A 27,015-nucleotide genomic window follows, 5' to 3' on the forward strand; every position below is an offset into this window, starting at 1 on the left:
AGATCCCCTAGCTCTTTGTTATATACTTATTTCTCAAAAATCAGCCAGTAGAATATGTATATATACAACTGCAGTAATTGCCAATTGCGTTTTTGTTCGTTGTCGCTCCAAATCACTCATACACACATCGCATTTCAGTACACACAAATTGAGAATAACAAAAATAAGAAAACTAATCATGCCATATTTAAGCATACTGCAAAAGTCTTTAACAATCCCTTGTGTGGCTTCAGAGCTGTCACATTCATGTATTTCAATGAACGAAATAATTTGACAGCAAACATATTTGACAGGAAACTTAATAAGTTTGAAAATAAATCACTTTCACAAATCAAATATTTATGCAGCTTATCCCCCTGAAGGCAAGGATGACTGTAATGTACCATATGATGGTGTTATAGCAATGCACAGAAGACAGACAATAAACATATATGATTCACACACAAAAAAAATGAAAATTACTTCTCTTTTTCAATTTTTTTGGTCAATTTTCTTACTCTAAATCAAAATTTTGACATCATTTCATTACTTCCGTTTAATTCTTCAAAGCCAATCTAAAATAACTTTTAAGCATGACAAAAAATTTCAAAAAAATAGAAATTTTTCACATCTTATTTAGGGAATTATCTAATACTGTTCGGTTGGTTTTTGTATCAAAATGTCATAATTTGACATCAATTCATATATTATGATAGTTTCCTTGAAATTAAAATTTGTAAATTTTTTGTCAAAAAAAAAGGTTATAGAAAAACAGAATTTTTGTCCCATGAATTTGGCAGTAGATGCTCAATACTGTTTGATTTGTTTTCGTATTGTAAATTTTGTACTAATTTTGACAAAAATTCATAAATTTTGGCCATTTCTTTGTTTGCACTCTAAAATAAAATCAAACTTTGCGAAAAATTACTGCAAAATAAAAAAAAATCTGTGCGTGTCATTTTGACGGGAAGTGTGTGATGTTTAAAATGTTAAAGCAACATGCAGTAGGAAAGGACCCCTTGGGGCAAACTACGTGACCAGGCTGCTTTGATCAGGGCATATTTCAACACTTTGCCTTATCTATTTTCTTGTGTGTGCTGGAGCAGAAAATTGGAAATTAAGAGGTCAAGGCAATAAGTTGGAACATGCAGGATGGACAAAGCTTCACAAATTGGCCTATAATTGTTTTAGAATCCACTACACACACCTTGTATTGTCGACACAAGCCATTGATTTTTTTTACTTTCACACCTTCCATTAATGACCCCCTTAGTATGAGAAGGAGATAGAGACAGACAGACAGACAGACAGACAGACAGACAGACAGACAGATAGACAGACAGATAGACAGAGATAGAGACACAGACAGACAGACAGACAGACAGACAGAGACAGACAGACAGACAGACAGAGACAGACAGACAAACAGACAGACAGACAGACATACATACATACAGACAGACAGACAGACAGACATAGACAGAGACATACAGAGACAGCCAGACAGACAGACAGACAGACAGACAGACAGACAAACTTATGATGCGAGTCTCTCTGGGTCTATGCGCAATAACAAGTTAGATGTTTTGTGCATTTTACCTGTTACTTGGATTTTCTTGAAAATGACTTCACTTTGTATTCATATACAGTAGAATTAGGCTGTTAGTCTTTACCATATGACATCATTGTAATCGTTAATGATCTCAGACCTCAATGACCTCATCATCAAAGTGTTAACGATGACAAGCAGTCTTTGACCTGTGTGACCTTATCATCAAAGTGTTAACTGCTAACAAACAGTCATCCGTCCTCCATCAATACCATTACCATCACTAGTGTCGTTCTTGTGTTATCACCATAATCATCATCATCATCATCGTCATAGTTACTGCTAGACTCTTGTGTACTTCTGCTAACTTTAAAAATGACCACAGCATGTCCGAGGGCTTTGCCCCAGGTACTGTCATCATTGACTTTTTTTCAGCAACCTTTCAGGTGAAGACGGGGTCTTGCTAAAAGACTAAGTTGCCATTGTCATCATCATAACTATTCTCTTGTCATTTTAATCACTGACATCATCATGAAATCATCAGTATCACAGATGATTTCATTCATCATCATCATCACTGCCATCATCATCATCATCACTGCCATCATCATCATCATCATCATCATCATCATCATCATCATCATCATCATCATCATCATCATCACCATCATTACTGCCATCATCATCATCATCATCATCATCATCATCACTGCGATCATCATCATCATCATCATCACTGCCATCATCGTCGTCATCATCATCGTCATCATCATCATCATCATCATCATCATCATCATCACTGCCATCATCATCATCATCATCATCATCATCATTATCATCACTTTGATCATACTAATCATGCTCTCATCAACATCATACAATCTACAATAACTGTTATCATCATCATCACTATCATTGCCATCAATGTAAACTGAATCAGACTGTCGGCTATTAAACACATCTTAATAACAATAGTGTACTTACAGTTCTTCTAGGTGGGGTAGGTGTGAAAATGCTCTTGGGGGTAGCCTTTCGATATAATTCATACTGAGATCTCTGGAAACAAAACAAATGAAAACCCCTCATTAAAACAAAATCAACTATTTGTCTACTCTCACAACAAAATGGAAACTACCATCAATGGTTGATTTTCCTGTTCCAAAATACTCTGCGAAAGATGGTGTCATTTACGTTGGTACATTTAGGCTTGTTCTGTCATTACTACATTCAAAATAACATTTTCATCATAAAATTATGGCATTTAAGACATGCTGACTGCTTTAATAATGAGTGATTTTAGAGAACAAAGACTAATCGCCATCGATGACAGAGAGGGATTTTACTGGTAAACCCAGGGTACAACCATCCCCCTGAGTAGCACATGTAAACCCTACTGTGGTACATAGATGATAGAGAATACATGCCATTGTTTGGAGAGACATCTAAGAAGCTGTCTCTATACCAAACAACAACAAAAACTAACAACTAGAACACTTTACATACATATATACAGTAATACTTTGATAACGTACATTCTTGTATTTATTTAAACTGAGAGCAACATGAACACATTCCAAGTACACTTTTTCCCAACACATATTTAAAAATGTTTATAGTATAATTCATACGCACACATACACATGTACATGTACAATGTCGGTGCTAACCATGGTGAAAATTCCAACTGTCACAATATCTTGTACACACGTTATCATGATTTGTGATAATCATATTTTTGTTATGTGAAAACACGCCATAAAATTCAACAAGTACATACAACAACCAGAAATATTCATATATCTTTTTTCGCCATCTTCGAGAATGATCAAATTTTAGCACAAATTTCTAACTCTAGCATTAGGGATTTTTTTGATAGGTGTGAAATATGAGAGAAAAACACCAACTGCACTATATTTTGTACACACACTATGATTGGCAGATTCGTGATATTTTAGTTGCGTGAAATCATACCATTAAATTCATGTACTTTATTTAAATACTGACACATTTTGATAAATGGACATGTTTTCATTTTTACTAGTTTAATAGTATAAGATTGATCAAATCTTTGCATTTCTAAACCAAAATTCTTAGTATTACTGCATTTTGATGAGAAAGATAAAATTTCATTTTTGTAGTACGACAAAATGTATCTCAGAGAATAATCAAATTTTTTGCATTTCTACTACAATTACTGATTGTATTACACTGAGATATTTTGATGGGAAGAGTTGCGTTTTCATTTTTGAGCTATTAAAAAAATGTCCCATAAACCATGTGTATATATATATATATATATATATATATATATATATATATATATATATATATATATATATATATATATATATATATATATATATATATATATATAATTATATAACTTAACACTGAGTTTCTATATATAAATAATATCATGAACCATGCAGTTCTAATCCAAATATTTCGAAGAGACATATATATGGTATATATCAATCTGAATAAAATCTGATGTAGTGAATACGGCTTGATTTTGTTGTTATGGGAGTGATAACTGCCTTCCTACCAGTGTTGCCTCGAATGATAGCCAAATTTTGTTTTTCTGGGTAAACTCACAATGATATAAACTGTCATTTCTTGTCAGTAAGAGAGATAGGGGAAATTGTGTGCATTAGTGGCACATCAAATTGGCTTAGAGGGCACACCGCTTCCTACTGAAATGAACGACACTAAACGAAGGAAATAGAGGTAAATAAAGAAACTGAGCCTTATTCACCCCATCAGATTTTAATCAGATTGATACTTAAACCTAACACTGACAAAGCTAAGCTCTCGGAGATTACATAGATTATGTGGTTAGGTGTGTAACACAGCGGCACAAAAAATAGCGTAGTTGTGTACATGTATATATCGTAGCTTACAATTCTTTACATTACAGAAATCACATCACACTATCACATGGTACATTTGTAGATATAGAGATCTGGGGTTTACAGTCTGTCATTTCAGGAAAGTTTTTGAGGCTTTCAGAGATTCCATAGATTTCATTATAAATATGCTAGTATACATTTTACAAAGCTCACAGGAAATAGTACATATATAGTAGAGATTTGTAAAACAGAAGTCATTATATTACTTTTTCAAACTATCACGTATTACAAATAATAGATTACAAGCATTATAGTCTGTGGTTATTTTGAAGATTACAAGAGTTTCAACACTTTCTGAGATTGCAAACTTAGATTTTCTAACAGTTCACCGGACTTTGAACAACTCATTACATTTCATACTACCATGTACAATATACAATACATGTATATAGTCAGAATCTTTTGGGATTCTTAACCTTTTCACCACCAATTGCCCCCTGGGAATGTTTGTTCTCCACCACCCCCCTCACTGACCACCAGGTGAAAGTGTTATGTAATCAAATTGATATAAAAATACTTAGAGTTGCTCATTTTTAAAAAATGAGGTATCATTTCATTGGAAAATAAATTCTCTACATCACACTTGCAAATACATGCATTCAAATTCCACAAACACAACCGAAATATGAATTAAAGTAATAAAATATGAATAAAACTAACACAAGTTGTTTATTTATTGACATATCACAAATAAACAAAATATTTATATTACAAATAAAATTCAAAATACCAACATTTATGTTCCTACAAAACTTCTCTTTACTGGTTAAATTGTCAAAATTGGCGAAAATTTGGCAGTAAAACGACATTTTGTGTCGTAAAAATTTGAACGAAATTAATTAACGGCTCACTAATCCGATTATGACGCAACAGACGGTGCCGCACCGGCAATGAAAGTGTCTTAAAATATCTAAAGTTGTCACCTTGATACCTTTTGAAAAGTTGGTTAGGTTTTCTGTTGTTTTCCGTATGATCTCTGTGTTATTGGTTTCTTCCTATCAGATGTACAGCCATTACAGATTGGAAGAACAGTTTTATATTGTCTTTTTAAGTTGATGTCAATTTCCACATCCACTATTTCTTACGAGACGTCACAATTTTTATTATTATATTATTTTTTTCTTGAGTACGTAAAAAACAGTTTAGGGTCAGTCAGAAAACTCGATGGAGTTGGGTGACCGGAACTAAACAACTTTTTTTTTCTAGGCCTAACAGCGGGAGGAAATGTAAGAATCCAGTAGGGTGGCGAGGAGTGGGGGAAGGGGTGATAGCCAAAAATACCCACATGGCTGGACTCTCAGCTATAGTAAAACTGGCATAAATTTCTATGTACAAATGTACATCTACATGTACATGTATGTAATGCAATATTTGTGGGGAATGCTGGTAACATTCAACCAAGAAAATCTTGCATATTTATCTATTCTACTTACTGTATACCACCTGTAACATAAATTGTACAGGTACAATGTACCGGTACAATACAAGTGGAAGTTGGAACTACTTTTTTTCATAATTTGTATTCTTAATTTTCTACTTTTTAATTGACAAAGCAGGTAAAGTCTACCTGTGAGTTCGCTAGTCGTTTTACCAGGCTTCCACACTCAAAATAAGGTAGTGCAAGGTATATGTAAATTAATGTTTTATCTTACTTTCCTCTTCTTTCTCTTACTAAATCCCTAACCTTAGTGAAAACATGGCATAAAATATATTTGCAAAAGTTACAAGTTACAATGTTTTTGAAAAGGTAGAGGCAAGATATTCGTGGGCAAATTTCCTGACACATACATATACATATACCTGTGTACTCCAGAGCTCCAATCAAATAAAAAGACTTTGTGAGGATGTATTGTTGATTGATCACTCTCACCGATTTGATAAATAGTCAAACTATACCACCTATAACAATAAATCAAAGATAACTACTTTCAGCATGTTAGCAATATTGTGTTTAGGTACAAACTCTACAGACACCACTACCCACTTGCAACAGATACCCCAGAGAAATAAACCTATAATGATTCCACTTTCATCGCCACTCATCAGATGTTATCAATGTCTCCTGCAATAACCATCGTTCTCTCATCTTCTTAACTTATTTATATGTTAATTATGCTCATGGATAGCATTCCGGAATGTCAAATTCGGTGACTCCTGTGCTCCGATCGAAGACAAATGCTGAATATATATTGCAATGACTTGATATCAGTCAAATAGTTTTCATGGTAATTATGTTCGGGAAAACCATTACAGAACATCAAACTGTATGACTCGCATACTCTGATCAATGATAAACACTGAATTTATATTGCAACAACTTATCACCTTTACCCATATAATGGTGCCCTCTATCAAACCTTTTTGGAGAGGATATACCGGTATACATATACTGTGAACTTTTCGATTACAAATAAACATATATATTTTTGCGTATCAGTAATTTCCTTTGTTTGACATTGCTCAGTGTTTTTTTATCACAAAATTTCTATCATGCTAATTTTCTCCAACGGTTCAAAAGTTTTTCATCATGTTGAAATGTTCTACATTACATGGTATGACAAGCAACTTAAAGTACATGTCTGAGAGTACCACAGGAGAGGGTACATTGCAGGTGGGTAGGTAGGTAGGTGGGTGGGCAGAGGTACATGTATGTAGGACAGGATGAAAACGTATAAATGATTATTTACTTAATTAATAATCCTCCTATACATATGCCGAAAAAGTTCAACTTTCAGATTCCAGAAAGGTGCCCTCTTCATACAAGTGTATGTGCATTTTACAAAATGGACATGTTGTACATGTATGACATATATACACTTTTTGATAAATTTTGTATACTTGTCCATAAGTATTGCTACTATTTAACATATTATGTAGGATATACAATGTACATGTAAAATCTGTGATATGAAATATGCCAGACATCAAATCAAAGACAAATACTGCATAATGCAATGACTTTGATATCTATCAAATAGCTTACACCGTATACACAGTCACCAGTGTATGTTAATTTATGTTCATAGAAAGTGAAAGACATTGCCCTCTACACTACATGTACATCGGCCAAGTCTAAGCCAATTTGACGTGCCACTGACACACAATTTCTAGTGATGCACCAAATTTTGTTGTTCCCCTATCTCTTACTATGTGGCGGGAGACTCACAAGAAATGCCAGTTTTCTCATTTTGACTCACAACAACAAAATTTGACTGTCATTAGAGGGCACACTGGTTGGCAGTTATGACTTTCATGATCGATACTTTTGAAGTTTTACAGTTTATTAAAAAAAAAATTTAAAAGAGGCAATTACCAACTAAGTTATGAAAATAGTGCTTGCCTACACTATATATTGATATTCATAACTTGATAGACATCACTGACACCTTGTTGGTTTGTATTGTTGCATCGGTATGTTTTAAATCTTTTTGTGTTGACGTTCACGATCCGATCTATTGTAAAATGCACATCCCCAACTTGTATGGTCTTATCTTTACACACAAAAGTCTTTGTAGTAGTATCAGCAAATCCGATCTTCCCAACAAACACATATCCCACACACAGAGCATGTATTGTTGTGTATCGGTACATGTCCAACAAGCCTTTGTAGGCGCGTTAGTGATCACATCTAGCACACAAAACCCATCTCAAGTCGGCGTCAATAGATCGGTATTTAATAACTGTATCATTGAGTACAGGAACAACTTAATTAAATCACCCAAGTATGTCTTTGTTGGAGACTGAACAGATTTCAATGCAATTAACCCAATGCGGAGAACTGCTATATTTAGCCATCTAGGGCACCATATCAAAAGTTGGTGTTTTTTCAACCATATGAGAATTTTCTTAAATCTGCACTAAGTGCAACTGGAACATTTTTAAAACAGTTTTGTTAGATACACAGTCATGACTTACCTGTAATTATTATATATACTGAACAGTATTGAATAACCTGTTAGTAAATATAGCTGTATGTGCAATATGATATATAAATCCAATTAAATTGATTTTTGGGTCCGCACCCTAAAATCAGACCCAACATAATCACGATTTCAATATCTTATATGTACATGTACTGTTTATATCATGGATAAAATCAACCTCTATGTAATTATTGGTATTTTAACAACTTTCAGTAAATATAGTGTCATGATTTTACTGTGATCTAAAAATTCATACTCTAGTTGGTAGTTATAGCTAGTTTAGTTTTAGTATTACATTGACTGACTTGAGGCACTTACATAAAACTTATTTCCTGTCATTTTCATGTCAATATGTGTACTGAAGATGTTATGTTAATTAAGTCCAGAGTGCAAATAAACATCCAAATACTGACAACAATGAAGATGTACAAATGTATATGTAAAGACAATTAAAGACTGGATCCAAATGACATAATTTGTACTTTATATATGTATACATCTACATTGTAAACCAGGCTACAGCCTCTTTACGGCATCACCCAAAACATACATGTACCTGCCAAGAGGCCGGGGTTTCATTCCTATATGTATGCATAGATAAACAAGTATAAAAATGGCTCTAAATGTTGAGATCCAATAACAATTGATGGTTATACTGAACACCTGGTGTAAGTTCCAATATTATAATATGGTGGTTATACTGAACACCTGGTGTAAGTTCTAATATTATATGGTGGTTGTATTTAACACCTGGTGCAAGTTCTAATATTATATGGTGGTTGTATTTAACACCTGGTGCAAGTTCTAATATTATATGGTGGTTGTATTTAACACCTGGTGTAAGTTCTAATATTATATGGTGGTTATATTGAACACCTGGTGTAAGTTCCAACATTATATGATGGTTATACTGAACACCTGGTGTAAGTTCTAATATTATATAGTGGTTATACTGAACACCTGGTGTAAGTTCTAATATTATATAGTGGTTATATTGAACACATGGTTTGAGTTCAAATAGCATTTGATGGTTATACATACATGTAACCTTCAATGACTACAGTTATAGCCCCTCAAAAATATGTAAACCTGACTTCTGCTCATTAATAGCATATAGCATATTCATTGCAGTGAGAGACAGAGTGTCTATGTATAATGTAGCATGGCATACTCACTGCAGTGAGAGTGTCTCTCTACTGACTGCACTGAGAGTACCTGTCATGTATCATATTTGTCATACAAACACCAGGTCTGTTAGTGTTTCCTGAAATGTCATCAGTCTTACCATTTAGACACATCTACAGCCTCTTAATCTGAAACCAAATCTAGTGTGTATCCATTATAAATTGAACTGATTTCAGTGAAAAACACAGCTGTCTACTACATGTATATATGTAGTAAGAGTTAATGCGCTCAATGTGAATTTGTCCAAGTCAATTCTATAAGCCCTGGGTTACATATAATTCTATAATCAGACCCTAAAAATAGGCATTAGTTGTTAAAGCATAGACATTTGTAAAAAGATTGTTTTTGCTTGAAGGGGATACTAAAAACACTAGGATGAATTTGAGGTGACATATGAATTACGCAATACTGAGTGAGTATTGTTTCAGGCAATACCTCTGCCAATCAAATATCTCTCATACATTTAAGATAGAACGCGCCGCAGGAACAAATTTCCCTGAAAATTAAAGTCCTTCTGTTCAATTCTCTCCAAACTTTGCCATATATATGAGAGTTTGTTCTTGGTCATTGTGAACTTATAAAAGACATTTGGAGGTTCATAGTTTTGTTTTCAAGGAAGTTGACAAACTTTATACTCTCTCATTGAGTTTATCACCCAGTATTCGGCGGCCATATTGGATTCTAGAATGACTAAATTTTGACATTGTTTTCATGATGTGTGAATCCACTTGTAAGACATAGTAATCAAAGATTGGGGTTTAGCAGTGAAATTAAAGGCCCATGATTCAATCCCAGATTCTCACATTTATGCTCTTCGGAGTGGAGATCCATGTTCTTAGTGTTCTTGATTAACCTTTCCTACAGCTCTGCCAAACATCCTTTTTTTAACCTAAATTTTAAAACTTTATTGGAACTCAGTGTGTTAAAGCTAGTGACGACAACTGCATCATTAGAAAGTTCATTGAACTTTAAACTTAGGTACCATTTTGTCAATTTACGTTAATCAATAATAGCCTGCAGTGAAACCTGTTGAGTACAAACCATCCACTGACATCACATTTTTCATTTTCCAACGATACAATTCTAATAAGATGTATATCTCCAGTGAACTGTATCAAACACACAGTACATCTAAACAAGTCTTTATACTTCATTCACCAGGGCTTACAGAAATAAATCACAGGTGTGTAAAACCATGTAGTGTCTGTCTACAATTGAGACGGTTATCTACGTCAGTGACTCAATTCTATTATACACATGACTGAATTCAAGCATGTTGACAATAGCATAATACGTGGGTGATTGCAGTAACTGTCCAATTGAAAGTGAAAGGTTTATGTATGGATCATAGCAACTTACTCGGTGATATCTAGATTAATACATGTATGTCTCTGGAAAGAGTTCACATCTATCTGAATCAACCATGGATTGTTTCCTAGGTTTACCATGGCTTTTTAACCATAGCAAAACCATTGGCATTTTTCCCCAGTTTTCCATGGTTTTTTAAACACAGTAAAACCACTGGCATGTTCCCCAGTTTTCCATGTTTTTTTAAGTACAGTAAAACCACTGGCATTTTCCATGTCATTCCTCTGTTACCAAGCTTACATGTAGCTACTAATACCACTCCTCTGTTACCAAGCTTAGATACTAATCCCACTCCTCTATTACCAAGCTTACATGTAGCTACTAATACCACTCCTCTGTTACCAAGCTTACATGTAGCTACTAATACCACTCCTCTGTTACCAAGCTTAGCTACTAATACCACTCCTCAGTTACCAAGCTTCTAGAACTTCTATAACCAGACTCACAAACTCTCTATTATACCACTGTAATACCAGTGTTTTAAAACTCTCAGTTACCATGGTCCTAAATCACTAAAAGGGTTCTAATCAGTGTGTTACCAGGGTTCTAAAATGCCAACTACAGTTCTATGCAGTCTGTCAAAACGGGTCTGAAATGTCCACTAATAAGGTTCTATACAGTTTGTTACCTGGGTTCTAAAATGTCAAATTTGCAATATTCTATGATTCTGTTTTCTGAAAAATATTCAAAATTCAAATTCCAAGTTCAAATAATTTCACAGAAGTCGGTACAATAAATAAAAGGAATTCATAGCCCCTGGCAACCCATTACAAAAGCTGCATCAAGTGGTTAAATTTTCATCTTCAGTGATGGGTTCCTACATAATCTAAGATAAACGAAGCTAATATCATACCATGTAGGCTGTGTTAGTAGGTCTTATGTATATCTAATTTGACCAAATTTCTAATATTCACTCTCTTTATTCTAAATGTATTCAGGAGAGTTTCAAAAAGCCGATGATTGAACTTTTGAAGAAAGTAATTCTCTGCGCATTATGATCTACCTGTATCTTTATCTTTATCATGTCTTGTTGAAGTACTTCGAAAGACTTAGATTGAATCTAGTTATATACATGTAAAGCAGGCATGTACATTTTGTTGAGGAGTTCTTTCTGAAAATCTTTCCATTGAAACCTGATTACAGTGCAAACGTAGGCCACAGTAAGCTCCGAGATTTAAAGATTACCAAAAGATTTTGTCTTTACCGACACGTTGAAATGTCTCACGCTATGAAATATAAAGCAAAACAAAAGATAAAATTACAATAGTTACTAAGGTTACAACATATGTGTTGAAGATGAGACTGTTTTTAGTTTTTACCTCTCAATAATCCGCGACAACAAGGTGTTAAAATGAATACATTTTTATAAACCATGGATGGGAGAGAGGGTACATACAGCTGCGATGGCTGCTCTGCTCGACAGTGTTAGCACATACATGTAGAACTGTGTGGGCGCAGTGTTGACATTATGAAATTTGAGAATGATGACGAAGAGTATGAATTACTGTCTGTTTTACCTGTCCAGTTATGCAAACTGCTAAATAACAACTAAAAGCAAAACTGAATACTGTCAATTTCCCCTGCAGTGTTATGAAATATATGGTCTTGATGCAATGTGCTCGCTAACCAGATCTAAAAGATTTCATGAAGGATAGCACTAGACTATGTATGCAATGTGATAAATGACAATTCTAAACAATATGGATACAATATGTCCATCTGATTAATAGCTATCATATATATATATTCAACCTCGCACATCATTTCATTTTATTTGATATCTATAAATTTTATTACCACCTCACTACATGTATGATTGTAAAAATCTTACCTCATGTGAAATTAGTCTACCAAAAGTTCTATAAATCACGCTGGCAATATGTTACAGTTCAGTGCATAATAGTGCATGCAGGGGAGACAAGTCAGTATTTCATATCTTTGACCAAGCTTTGATTCATACTTTATTGCTTTCCTGATACAGACTAGTAATAAATTCTCCTTCACTGGGTTGTAATCATGCAAAAGCAGTACTGTACTGTGTGAGTCACCTCTGACAATAACATCCAACATTATTTCTCTGTTAAAGTAGAACACACCTTGGGGAACAAATTTCACTGAAAATCAAAATGTTTTAAAATATTTTCAAATTTTGCCATATATGGATGCTTCAAGTCCTTTAAAAAAACAATAAAGGCATTGGGGTGCTCCTGGTAACTATCATGTTTTCAAGGAAATCAACTATTTTATATTTTCTCATAGAGTCACATGACTCGGCGGCCATATTGGATTGTAAAATATTGATAACAATTCATTTACATTTTCACTTCTATGTCACAAATTTGCATGGTGACCCTTATTTTTTTTATCTTGAGAATGGGTTGGAGGTTTTTTTTAACAAAAATAACACAGAAAGTTTCAATAGTTTATTTCCGAGGTGCATTTTGTGAAAGGATCCATGATTAAAGGAATAGTCAGACATATACCCTTATCTCTTTCTCTTCACACTCTTTTGTATTTGCCATGACAACGAGATTTGGGACATAATAATAATAATAGTCTTTATTTATACTGGATAATTCTTTAAGCATATAAACACTTGTCTCCCAAGAAGTCCAGTGAGGGCCATCCCTCAGGGGTTCAATGCTAATGCAGGAGGAAACGGAGTACCCAGGGAAAACCTGCGTTGTTCGGTAGTCAAACTGAACAACACTCTTCTTACTTACAGCGTGGTAAATTTAATTGAACCCTGACTGGGGTTTGAACCTCGACCTCAGTGGTAAGAGGCAAGTGGTTTAACCACTCGGCCACTGACAACTCCCACATCGCGATGTCATCAACAGAGGCTTTCCCATAATCCCTTGTAGTAAATTACAAAATGGCTGAACACGTCAAGTGCAGTAAGGCTTCTTAAGCTTTTAAAGTTTCAAGTTACCGAGGTGCTATTTTATTTGAATAAGAACGACTGAATATGTCTTTTAAGTTTCAAATCTTGTAATATGTATAAAGGAATGATTGATGATTATAATATCATAACTAGGCAAAGCCCATAAGCTCGCACAGGGTAGATTCTTTTGTGACCGGCTGCCTCACAATGATATTGTAGATAGCACCCTTCGCATGTGGAATGCGCGTAGTACATAGAGCGTGCCTGTATAGTCATTGTGCCGCAATGCATCCTTGGGTAAAACCACCAAAAAAAAAATTGCATAGTATATAGGACGTGCGTGCGAACTAGTCATTGTGCCACTACACGAGCCATAAATTAGTAAAAAATTAGTTGAAACTTGGTTAGAAGTGCGAAAATGAAGTTCAGCAATCACATTGACAGCAGACACCCCCCCCCCCCACCACACCCCCTCTACCCCCCTCCACCCCCAATGAGCGTGTGTGACATTGTTTAATTGTCCCTTTGGACCAGGTAGATATTACAATCCTACTACTGCCTGCAACAAAAACTCTTACTCAAGAATTCTTACTTTTAATTTACATGTAGCTGTAATTTTAGTTTGAAGATAGAAGATAAAAATGCTGTTTTATGATTGAAAAAGATAGAATTCTTTTGTGATGAGCACTCAGAGAATAATAAAAAATTGATAAAAGTGTAATGAAGATTTTAAAGTACTGTCTCCCGCAGGATCTAGGAATACACGATGACGTTCTGTTAACAAAGTGAAAACTACGTCAGAGGTTTTGAACCCTTTTGAGTTGCATTATGTTGGGTCTATACAATTTTCATTTTTTTTTTTCGATGTACATTTTTTTTTTTTTCGATGATGTACATGTACCCCAGTAAATTTTTACTATTCTGACAACAAATAGATGATGCATAATATTCAGATTTAGAAGCATTTTCAAAGCATTAATCTGGTTGTATTTAAACCTACACTTACAGAGATTGGGTCTCCAAGCATACAAATATTTTAAATCAAATTCTATGCATTATTTGTTGGAACTGGACACATTTTTACGTTTTTTTAAATTATTTCTGATTTTACCAACGATTAGACGGTGTGCCATATTCAGTTTAAAGTATGATAAAAGTAATAAGCAGTAGTCTGGCTGTGTTAAAATGTACTTACAAAGATTGGGTTTCCCAGCATACGAATATTATATACGCTGCTATTGGGATTATCTAGTTTTAATTTTTGAAGGTTTTTTTTAGGAAAATATTTACACAATTTTAGTGATGATTAGCTAGTGTACGATATGGAACTTTTAGAAGCACACTTCGAAAACATCACTCTGTTTGTGTTAAAACCTACGCCCTTACAAAAAAAAATCTGTCTCCCTACATACAAGTATTTTAATCCGCTATACGACGTTAATACGCTTTTGTGTGTTCAACATAGCCTAGAGCTAATAAAACAGATTTTGTCGAGCCTAGTCCTTGGAGTATTGACATGAATCGTGCATGCAAAGTAAACCTATAGAAATAATAACACAAGGTAGTAAATGAGTTATTGGTAGGGCTCGCAATCGTGAAAATACACTAATCTGTCCGATGAACAGAGAAAGACAGAACGTAGTAATCCATTATTACTTTCGTACGCAGTTCAGTAATTTTCTTACATTGCTGTAATCTACAGAATATGAACAAAGGTGCAATGGATCTCTAGGGACAATGAAAACAAGCTACAGGTTGAGCACAATGACGTCGAGATTATGCTCGTTTTAGGAATTCCTTTCAATATCTGTGACAGTCTATAAATAATCCATAACTTAAGAAAGAATGTGACACTAAAATCTGACACTTCTATTTCGATGTTTTCATACACATGGGAAAAAAATGAATAAGTAAAATTAGAACATCAGCAAATTATATGCATAAACTGTCAATAATCCACAAAATTAGTTGTAAGAAGGAAAGTATGGTACTACTAAAAACTGACTCCTTGATTAGTAATATTTTCATAAACATGGGAAAAATACTAACAATACATGCATCTACAATTCTCTATAGGCCTAACAAAAATTGCAAGATTCTGATCACACTCAATTTTAGAATAGGTGGGGTAGGTTGATTTTTTTTTTTTTTTTTTTTTTTTTATGTGTGTCTAGATCAGGTAGTTATGTTTTCCATTGTTTTCCATATAGTCTCTGTGTTATTGGTTTCTTCCCATTGGATGTACAGCCATTATAGATTGGAAGAACAGTTTTATATTGTCTTTAAGTTGATGTCAATTTTCGCATCCATATTTCTCACAAGACTTCACAATTTTCACAAGTTAATTTTTTTTCTTCTCAAATACGTTTTTAAAAAAAGTTTAGGGTCAGCAGTGATAAACTAGGTAGGGTCAGGTAGTAAGTAGAAGTAAGGCTGCTGTTGATGCACTAAAGTTTCTTTCAGCTTCAAATGCATATAGTGAGATTCGCTACACATTGTAGGTGTACGTTTAGAAGCTGTGTTGCGGTTGATGTATTAACGTTATTTCTATCGGCTTCACATGTGTGTAGTGACAATCACAATATAAATGTAGGTTATAAGCTACACTGCTGTCGATATACTTTTAATAAGATTAAAACGTACCCATATATTTTCCGCTTATATCGGTATTAGTGACCAAATGCCAGGGGGTCAATTTGCCTCAGGAAATATGTATATAATCCTATCACAAGTGAACCGACATACATGTTTTCTAATTACCATAAATATAGGACAAGCATCAAAATATGATTCGCAGTTTTAGGTATTTTTCATTCCATACTCACTTTTTCTGAGCTACATTTAGATATTATAAGACTAATACATTATTACTTTGAGTTTGGTCTAACAGGAAATTAGATGTATGAAAAAACTGGAAAAAATTATTAATTTTTTTGCCTTTTAAATTTGGCGGGAAAGAGGTTACTACAGCACAGACAATAAATCAAATATTCCAACACAATACACATTCTATGATTTCAATTTTTGTATTGTTTCGTTTTAAATTGAATTGTGTCAAAAAAGTTACATATAACAGTGACTGAAAAATAGTTTACAAGCACTCGTGCAAATACTGCAATTATGCCACATTTGCACTCACGTGTCATGGGGTTCTGTCATATACTCAAACTTATTTATAAATTTTTCAACTCAGTGTAGGATTCACTTATTTGTACATGTTTATAACAATCCTTACCGCTATCCGTTCAATTATCTTTTATTCCATTGTATTGTATTTGTTAATTTCCTGAATAAACTCCCTTTAAATCTTATCGCACAAATCTGTAATTCAACTCAGTGAAATAACGTCAAAACTGATGAAAATCAAAAACTGGATGAGGTGCAGTTGTCATGGTTACCATACCACCATTTCAGATATTGGTTTTCATGTAGTTTTCCATTCACATGAAATTAAATTAATTTAAAACTTCTTAACGTTACACTTTGGGACATCACATCCTCAGTTTAAAAAATAAATCTTCCAGACAAATTTTTTGAACATTAACGTAGAAAACACTACATGTACATGTATTATACTTATGTTTGGAAACCAGCACCACTATAACATGATATCCATTCACCTCAGTAAACCTTGACTGTCACAAAAAACATATTTTAGCAATTGTTCATATTGTTGATCATACCAGATTAAGTTAACACAAAAGGTACTTTTTTTCAACACTACATTTAATTACCATAGCAACAACTACAGGTCATCATTTAATGTAATTACCATTGACAGCCATATTGTAATTTCTAAAAACATCATTACCATAGAAACAATTACATGTGCATGTACATTGTAAAGTAGCCATCAGAAATTACTATAGCAACAACCATGTTGACTTTTTAACAATTACCATAGAAACGTACTATAGTTCCTTTATTATTTCATTTGAAAGTAATACAAACTCTGAACTCATAAACACATATATATGTTCTACTGATGCCAATGAGACAATGCATGCCCATGGCAAGGACCCCACTAAACAATGAATGAGGAAAATCTCAACACATGTATACATGAAATGACTGTAGAAACCAACGTTTACAGAAATGTAATTATAACAGTGACATTCCCTTTGAAGAATATAACTAATCTCAACTGAACAATGAGTGGGGAACAAGTTTCAACTCATGTTTCTTGGCCATTGTACATATTAATGTATGTGAATTCCAAATGTATGCAAATACCGTACATGAAAGGATGATCCGCGGAACCTGAAGTTTACAAAAATGACATTACTTCCGACAGTGACGTTCCACTTAAAGAATACTTAACAGCCATTGAACAATGAATGCGGAACAAGTTTCAAATTGTTTCATGGCTATAGCATGTAATGTGTGTGATATTAAAATTTCCAGAACCAAAAGTTTCTGAAAATGTTTTTATTTCCTGTGGTGGCAATCTCTAACCTCCACTGCACCGGACAATGAATGATAAACAAGATTTAATGAGTTTCTTGGCATACTGCGTGTGATCTAAAATCTCCAAAACACAAACTTTAAGTGTGTCATTTCCAGGAGTGGTGTTCTGTGGTGACCTTAGCATGACCTTTTAAAATACAAAATGTGTTGCATGTTAGTGTACATAGCAGCGTGGTATTACTTACTGATTATTTTGCTCACTATGAAATGACATCTTTACAATTTGAGAAATAGATACACTAACAACAGATGTCTTTTTCCAATGGATCCTTTTTTCTCATAATAACTACAAAATTTACAAGGGTATTCAAGCTGTCTGAAAGTTCCATGTACAGTCACTTCAAAATATTGCAAAAAGGTAAAATTAAACACACACCACTTTTAATACATGTTATCCTTGATAGAAACTACATCACACCATATGTAGTGTGATTACACTGTATCAACCAAAGTCCATTCAATAGCTTATATGTATATGTTGCAACAATAGTTTTAGTTTGTGTCTATCTTAGTGTTAAAACCAAGATTCAGATTGCGCCAGAGTAGTATCATCACACTGTATAAACCAACGTCCATTCACTGCTTATTATATCAATACTGTAAACCTGGAAATGTTTGCGTATGATTTATTTTCGCTAATTTCGCTACAAAACAAAAACGCGAAAATAAGTAGTAGCGAAAATATATATTTCTGCATAATGCAATGTACCAGTATGGTTATTAGTGAAAATTAATCTTTGTGAACTACATGAAGACTGTAAAATCGCAAAATTTTCTAGTCATGAAAATATGCAGGTTTACAGTGTATCACAACAAGAGATTTAGTTTGTGTCTATCTTTGTTTGATGACAACTCGGTTGCCACTGTCATATTTATTGGAATGTCACATTATTCTTAGATTAGTAGATTGAATAAATTGTTCAAAGAGGATAAAATGTTTTACCCTGTTTGGATAGTGTACGTTATCTCCTGTCCCTACATTCATATTAACCAGACTGTGATATGTACAAGTCAAGGTGTTGAAAGGTTTTACTAACTTTAAGCTAACAATAAATCATCAAGCCATTTCAACATTCATAATTTTAATATCCTTAAATCACGTAAGATATCTTACAATAATAGTTGATCATGTCATAGCTACGATTTCAACTACACATAATATTATGTAATATCACCACTCTCTCTCTCTCTCTTTCTCTCCCTCCCTCCCTCCCTCTCCCTCCCCTTTGTCCCTGTCTGCCTATCCCTTTCTGCTTTCTGTCTCTCTCTACCTGCCAGTCTCTCTCTGTAGCTCTGGCCTGCCCATCTGTTCTCTCTCCACCTGTCTCTCTCTCTCTCTCTCCCATTGTTCTTTCTCTTTTCCTGCCTCTTTCTACATTCCCTCTCTGCCTGCCACTCCTTCTCTATCCTTCTGTTTGTGTGTCTCTCTTTCCTTCCCCTCCTCTCCTCACTCCCACCTCTAACCACCTATATCTACCCTGTTTTCTGTTGCCACCTTTCATTCCAACCTACATCTTTCTATCTTTTGTGTATATCTACAAAGATCTCAACACTGACATATGGCCTGGATTTACTGTTAATGTCTCTTCTCTTATTTCAATCCTAATATCTCTCTCATTACAGTGCATGTACAAAGAAAAACTGAAAGAATGTGTGCCTATATGTATAGTGAGTAATCCATAGATACAGTACATGTATAAGCATTACTGTTGACATATTCCCATTTTATAGTAAAGTAAAAAACTAATATTATAATCTCCCAATTAATGCCGACTTTTTAACCATACGGGAACAAAAATTCTCTACAAACTATAAGCTTTCCAACATGTACATGCGTGTAGATGTATTGACACCTTTTAATCTCCTTTTTAATGTGCAAATATCTTCTGCGAGGCAATTTTCTCATTTATGGGAGCCAAACTCCCCTTTAAAAAGACTGGGTGGGTTTGATTTCCGCATGGCCATAGTATTATTATAGGTCCATTCATTTCATATGTATACTGCCCTCAGTGGCAGAGACAAGTATAAGAAATAAAGTATAGAACCATGATTAAATTAAAAGTATTTGATTGGCTGAAAATGTGCATGTAAATCAGTATGATTGCTACAATGTATCTGATTTCATACTTCTGCACAGGTTGTGTCAGACATGGTCTATTAGATTTGATTTTAAAGAGAGCAACTGATGTTGAACAACAACGCAATAACGTTGAACATAATACAAATCCTGTTAATCCATACCACCATACAGACTATTTTACCCAAAACAGATCTAGCTGAACATCACTTTTTTCCAGATTTTTTTCATATATAACAACTCAAGATGATAACAAATTTCACAAGACTAGATAAAATATGGGTGGTTTTATTGATCAAATCTAAAATCAAATTAAAATATTGCAAATACTCACTGAAAAGTGGAATTTTTTGTCAAATTTTTGTTCAAATATTTAGACGGGAAACTATTTTTGTCAAATTTTTGTTTGAATATTTTAGGCAGGGAAACTATTAGATCGTGAAGTAGTTAAAAGCTTGCTAGATTAAATTACATACCAGTAGTATCATGAAAGTAGATGTTAAAAGCAAGTCAGTCAGTGTATTTTGTGAAAATCAAAATTTGGACTAAGTGATTGTAACTATCTCAGTGTAAACATTGATTACAAGACCATAACACTAGACATGTCCTCTATAAAACTAGATTACACCTAATTCTGTTTAAGGTCCGCAACTTAAATCAGGGTAAGTTTGTCACTGGCAATAAAATGTCTAGTTTGTCCTGTCTGACTCCATTGACTTATTTACACTACAATTACCACATACGTTAGGTGACATATCACTTGTATTCAAGTTTTTTAAACATAGGACAGCGGAAACTCAGGTTTCTGTTAACTTTAGATAGACACAAACTAAAACTCTTGTTGTGATGTGTTGATGTCTCTAAGATATATTAATAGTTTCATCAAGTCATAGTACTGTGACATTTCTGATGACTTGGAAAAAATGGCCTTTATAAAGGTTTGCACTTAGCAAGCAGATCTCTCCACAGAGCCTGTGAACTCAGTAATTTGGTAAGTATTATTGGCCAGGCCTCATTTTCTAATTAGAACAAAATTAGCATATCGTAAGTATAAAAAGGTGATATGTCACTATACAACCAATTACATGTACAATGTACAAGTAGGTCACATTGAGGTAACTTGACAAAATCAACATAATGTAAACATCATGTGACTTAATCAACATAATATATACAGCATGTGACTTAATCAACCAATCAGCTTCAATGCCCAATATCCATAAACAGTACTACATTTGGATTAGTGGGTTTGCAGGCTGTGGGGAGTGAGCGCTTGCCAGGTTGACCACTCACCTGCTACATGTACCTCAGCCTGTAGTACTACTTGAAGGCTAAGAAAATGCAACAAAATAGCGGTTTTTGTAACTAAAACTCTAACTTCTAATTAATGTTGTAATAATATATCTATCAATAAGCGTGCTCCTACTCCGGTTTGTTTTCCATAATTATGAAATGTTCGTTTTTATTAGCTTCATTTTTCTTGTCATATCTAGAGTGTTTGGTAACAAACCCTGCTAAAGTCTGAACCAATCATGCTAATCTGACCTGAAACGTGACAAAGCCTGCAAAATACACCTTATTATCATTCCTACAATCTCTCTCTATGTTTCCAATATCCTCATTTCTGTCACACTCAATTATTTCCAAATTTGTACAAGTCACACACATCATATCTCCCCATTACTATTTTTTCCATCTGCATTGCACACTTCATAGAGTATATTTTTGACTACCAGTACATTTTTCTTTTCAGAATCCTCTCCTTTCATTCTAATACTGAAACCTTTTATAGAATTTTATCTTTGTGATGGACTCTAGTCACACACACACACACACACACACACACACACTGTACGGAAAAACAACACATACATGTACATATTAAAGCACATGCATGTACACTTACATGTATGAATACATTCATATCAATAGCATGGCACATAGACTCACACATACTATCTATACATACTAATTAAATCCTCCTACTCCCCCCTACCTTCCTCCCATTAACACAGCCCCTCCCAACAGAGCCCGTCCCCCTCACTTTCACAATTGTTTCGTTCACACACAAATTATATCTGTTGGTATTTTATTAAAATGTCAGAGAAAACGTCTACACATTTAAACCCTCAATTCCATCCGTACGGACAAAACTAGAGAATTCATAAAACTGACCCGATCTGCAACTGAGAGAATATCAAGCAACTTACTATCAAAAACATTTCATGAAGTTTCCAAGTGAGCAGCCGAGAGAATTACAGGTGACTTAAAGGGCCATTGAAAAGGAACTAGGAAGAAAGACAAATAACATAAGGGGTCTTCTCACCAGGAGAGCGTGATCACATTTCTAAGTGATTTCCGACAGATAATTTTTCATACCTGGAGATGCCTTGTTTAAAGTCTATACATACACACAACCCAGCAATTTTATTGTATCAATTTCATATGTTAGGTATACCCTACAAGATTTAATTAAAACCTAACAGAGTGAATCTCTTCCTATTACACCACACTGTAGGGATTCCGTTAATCAATGTATGATATATGTTGGATTCTGCCATACTGAAACCCCAAAATTTTTTCAAAACTGATTTCACCAGCCCTAAGGGATATAGGCAGGTGTATGTCTAAAAAACTCATTTCGTAAACAGTTCAATATATACGATATAAAAGGAAGTTCAAAAATATTCAACAGCTAAGAAGCTGGCAGAGTTTATAAGCTTTTTACTCAAGTGACAATATTTACATAAACCTACATTCCAGTATAATGTTAATGTCAGTACATGTCTTCTATAACATTGTGATTGTCTTCTGAACAGTCCATTGCATACTACAGTAGGGATTTCCTGAACATTTTTTATACATATAATATATGTATGATAAATCACATCATCTGACTGCTTTTGACTCTATGAGTTATATCTTAATACCAGGTTTGAGTTCAGTCATTTGCAAGTGAAAGTTAAGTATGAATCAGCAAGTAGAATACTGTGTATGTTTTAATATACAGCAAAAACTACAGCCAAATACATATAAACTCAGCTTGTGGGACTTTAATTAAGTTTCACTGCAACCTTATTGTAACCTGTCAGTCAACACCTGAATGATGTTAAAGGAATACAGAGGACTGCGATAAAACACACATTGCCAGATCTAAGCCACTTGATAGAGGGACTGTGATAAAACACACATTGCCAGATCTAAGCCACTTGATAGAGGGACTGTGATAAAATACACATTGTCAGATCTAAGCCACTTGATAGAGGGACTGTGATAAAATACACATTGCCAGATCTAAGCCACTTGATAGAGGGACTGTGATAAAACACACATTGTCAGATTTAAGCCACATGATAGACGGACTGTGATAAAACACACATTGTCAGATTTAAGCTACATGATAGACGGACTGTGATAAAACACACATTGCAAACAACAGCTTTCTACTGATACTATGATAGTTACAAAGACAAAATTTCAAACTTAAGATTTTCAAACCATAGTAAAAGTTTTTAAAACACATATTGTCAGTCTGAGATTTGAATTTGTTTCTGTATAACTTTCAGAAAGATGTAGCAATCCCTGAGTAAAGCACAGTGCCTTCATAGACCCTACTCTATTTCGTGAATGGTGCCTTCCAACCTACTGATAACACATGTGTCAAATTAGAGCAACCATGGATGTATACATCCATGGAGCAACCATGAGCAACCTATTGATAACACAGGTGTCAAGTTAACGTTAACAAGTGAAAGGCTTCACAATGATCATTTGGGATATACTTTCAACTCTTTTTAAACGGTTAATGGCCTAGCACACCGAGAACAAAAGAGAGCAACAAAGGAACTAATGAACAATTTCTATAGGGTGTATCACCACTTTGAGTTCCTTTATAGTTTCAGTCAAAACATTATAAAAATACTATTATGTCCGTCATTTCAACAACAATGGCATTAAAGATTTACTTTCAAAGGAAGGTTCATTCCGTTTACATAATATACACTAACATATGAGAAGAATGATAGAGGTTTTTTTTTGTAAGAGTTCACACGACCTTTGTATAAAAGTTAAAACAACAAGATAAACTCTCACACCTATGGTGTGAGTTAAAGTCCATGCCATACTCACTATGGTGTCAAAATGTAGCATGTGAGGCTGTCAGTTAAAGGGGAACACAACTCCGGGGAAATAAACGCTCGACCACTGCGAGGTCGATGAGTATGGAAACAAGTTTGCATTTCTTGTTAATTAATTGTGTGAAATTCATGTGATGTTAAATTATGAAAACTCTTCAGAACCCAAAATTTATGAAAATGGCTTTATTTCCTAGGGTTGCATTCCCCTTTAACAAGGTGATACTGATGACAGTTGGAAAAGGAAAGACAATTTAGGCTGACAGTGAACAGTAGAATTTCTACAAATGAAAGAAAGTGGATAGATTTCACAAAATTTAGAGTTTTAATCAGAAAATCAAAATCTCAGAAAATATAATTGCACCAGAAGTTGTCAACTTTTTACCCATAATTCCAAACTTTTCTAAATGACCCCCTAGCGCTATGCAATTGTCACATCAAGTGTCAGCAGTTGTCCACTGTTTTTATCCACAATTCTGTACGAACACTACACAAATTAATAGGGAGTATTAAATCAGGTGTCAGCAGTTGTCGTGTTACCCACAATTCTACAACAGGACCACCTAACACTATATATATAAGACAGCATCAGTTGTCAAATTTTTACCCACAATTCAACAATATGACCCCCTAGCATGAATAAACATTTCAGGCGACAGGAATCTACCGAATGTGGACAAGAGCTCTGGCTGTTGTATATAATTACAAGAACATAATGCTACAGTCAATACAAACCACTTCAGTATAAACACAGTGATGTGTACATGTAGCAAACATTTTTGTTTACATTCTCTACATCATGTCATACCACTTGCATTGCGACAAGTTCATTGACCCTCTTCCAAATCTTCCTGATTTTTACACTTCTGTTCATTTCAAATCTTGTTTCCTTGAAATTGTCAGAATTTTTAGTTTTGTTTATTTCAAAGCTACAGATTCCTTGAAAATGTCAACTCCAGGGGTGAACAAATCCACTGGTCCTGGGTTCGGGACTAGCGATTTTTTTGGGCGGACCTGCACAAATTTTACCTTGTACCACTAATTTTTTCAGCAGGACCACCGGATTTTTTAAGGCACTGGTCCGGGGACCACCAGTTCACAAAATGATTTGTTCACCCCTGAACTCTACGACTTTATTGAGTTCAGGGCTAGGTTTCTTGAAAATGTCAACTCAGATACAAACAAAAACTTGAAGTCTTTGTCAACAACAAATCAAATGAAATACAACTCTTCAAAGTCTCCTACATTTTTTACTTATTTTTAATTCAATGAAAAAAACTCACTAAATGCAAATTAGTAATTTACAAATAATTGCATCGTCATTTTTCAACAACTCAAATAAAATTGCATTATTCAATGTGTTCTACATTTTTATGCTACAGTTCAATTAGAATCTACACTTTTCTTTCACTCAGAGACTTGTCTTGGTGTTACTATCTCAAGGAGAAACTCTTCAAACAACGCCAAAACCTGCCTGTCAACAGTGCTGAGCCGTGACTCTGATACATAATGTAGCCCTCATAATTCTCACCTCGTTATAGTAGCCAGTCAACTGATTAAGTTAGCCTCACTCCCAAAAGCCTTTACCAGAATACCCATATTAATTCATATAAATTATCACACTACATTCTTTGTGTTCATCACTTATGTGTGTTCATTTACATAATGACATCATTTGCATAATCAAACAGTTTGACCTATGTACAAATGTAATCACTCCCCACTATGACCAATTGGCTAATGGCAATATTTTAAAATCACAATATCCACCTTATAGGATTCAACAACAACCTGAAAGTTACCAGAGACATCAGAGTCACAGATCAGCACCATAGACATGGAAGGTAAGCCATAACTAGTAAATATGCAAAAACACAAATTGTGTCCAATCCTTCACATAGGAAATTGCAATCCATAGTTCAGTTTTAATCATACGGACTGTACCATGTAACTTGAGGAGAGCTTCTTGAGAAAGTAACACCAAGACAAGTCTCTGGACTACTAACCTGGTGGCCAACCTCTCCTGTTAATTAGAAATAAATATGGACCTAGGGTATTATGCTCTTTTCCATGGCATGGCCTTGCAGCAAAACGGAGCCAGACAAAAATATCTTAAATGATTCTCAGAGCCTTGAGGATAGGTTGGAGGTACTAATCAAGTCCACATTTCTGTAACTAAGTAGGTAAGTTTTTCCTCCCAGGGGTATTTTATGGTTTAATGGTTTCCCCCCAAATCACAGACAGCACTGTCAGTTTCGCTTTCATTTAAAGAGACAAATTTATCGGATTGAGTGATATTCTAAAACTGCCTCTGGAGGAGGCAAAGCCTGCAGTATCAAATTCTGACCTCAAAACCCAATGTATACATGTAGGCATGACTTGACCTGACAATGTTCTGTGAACAAGGAAGAAAACTAGTCTGATTTTCTGAATTTCAAGAGATTGAGTTTTGTTGCAGTGACATTCCAGTTTTCTTAAATATAAAAAAGCAATTTGTTTACATGTCATTAACTTACGAGTTACAAGTATATAAGTGAAGAT

The 27,015-nt window shown here is 34.4% G+C and overlaps 1 protein-coding gene across 1 annotated transcript in view; it reads right to left on the bottom strand.

The window, feature by feature from the left end:
* The window catches only part of LOC144448136 (thyrotropin receptor-like), a 121,469-nt gene that overhangs the window by 59,846 nt on the left and 34,608 nt on the right, over positions 1-27,015 (bottom strand). Inside the window, exon 2 of the mRNA XM_078138289.1 lies at positions 2,513-2,584. Coding sequence (XP_077994415.1) covers positions 2,513-2,584 — 72 coding nt within the window. The remainder of the gene's footprint in view (positions 1-2,512; positions 2,585-27,015) is intronic.

Source organism: Glandiceps talaboti, chromosome 17 (genome assembly GCF_964340395.1).
Source record: "Glandiceps talaboti chromosome 17, keGlaTala1.1, whole genome shotgun sequence".
Lineage (NCBI taxonomy): Eukaryota > Metazoa > Hemichordata > Enteropneusta > Spengelidae > Glandiceps > Glandiceps talaboti.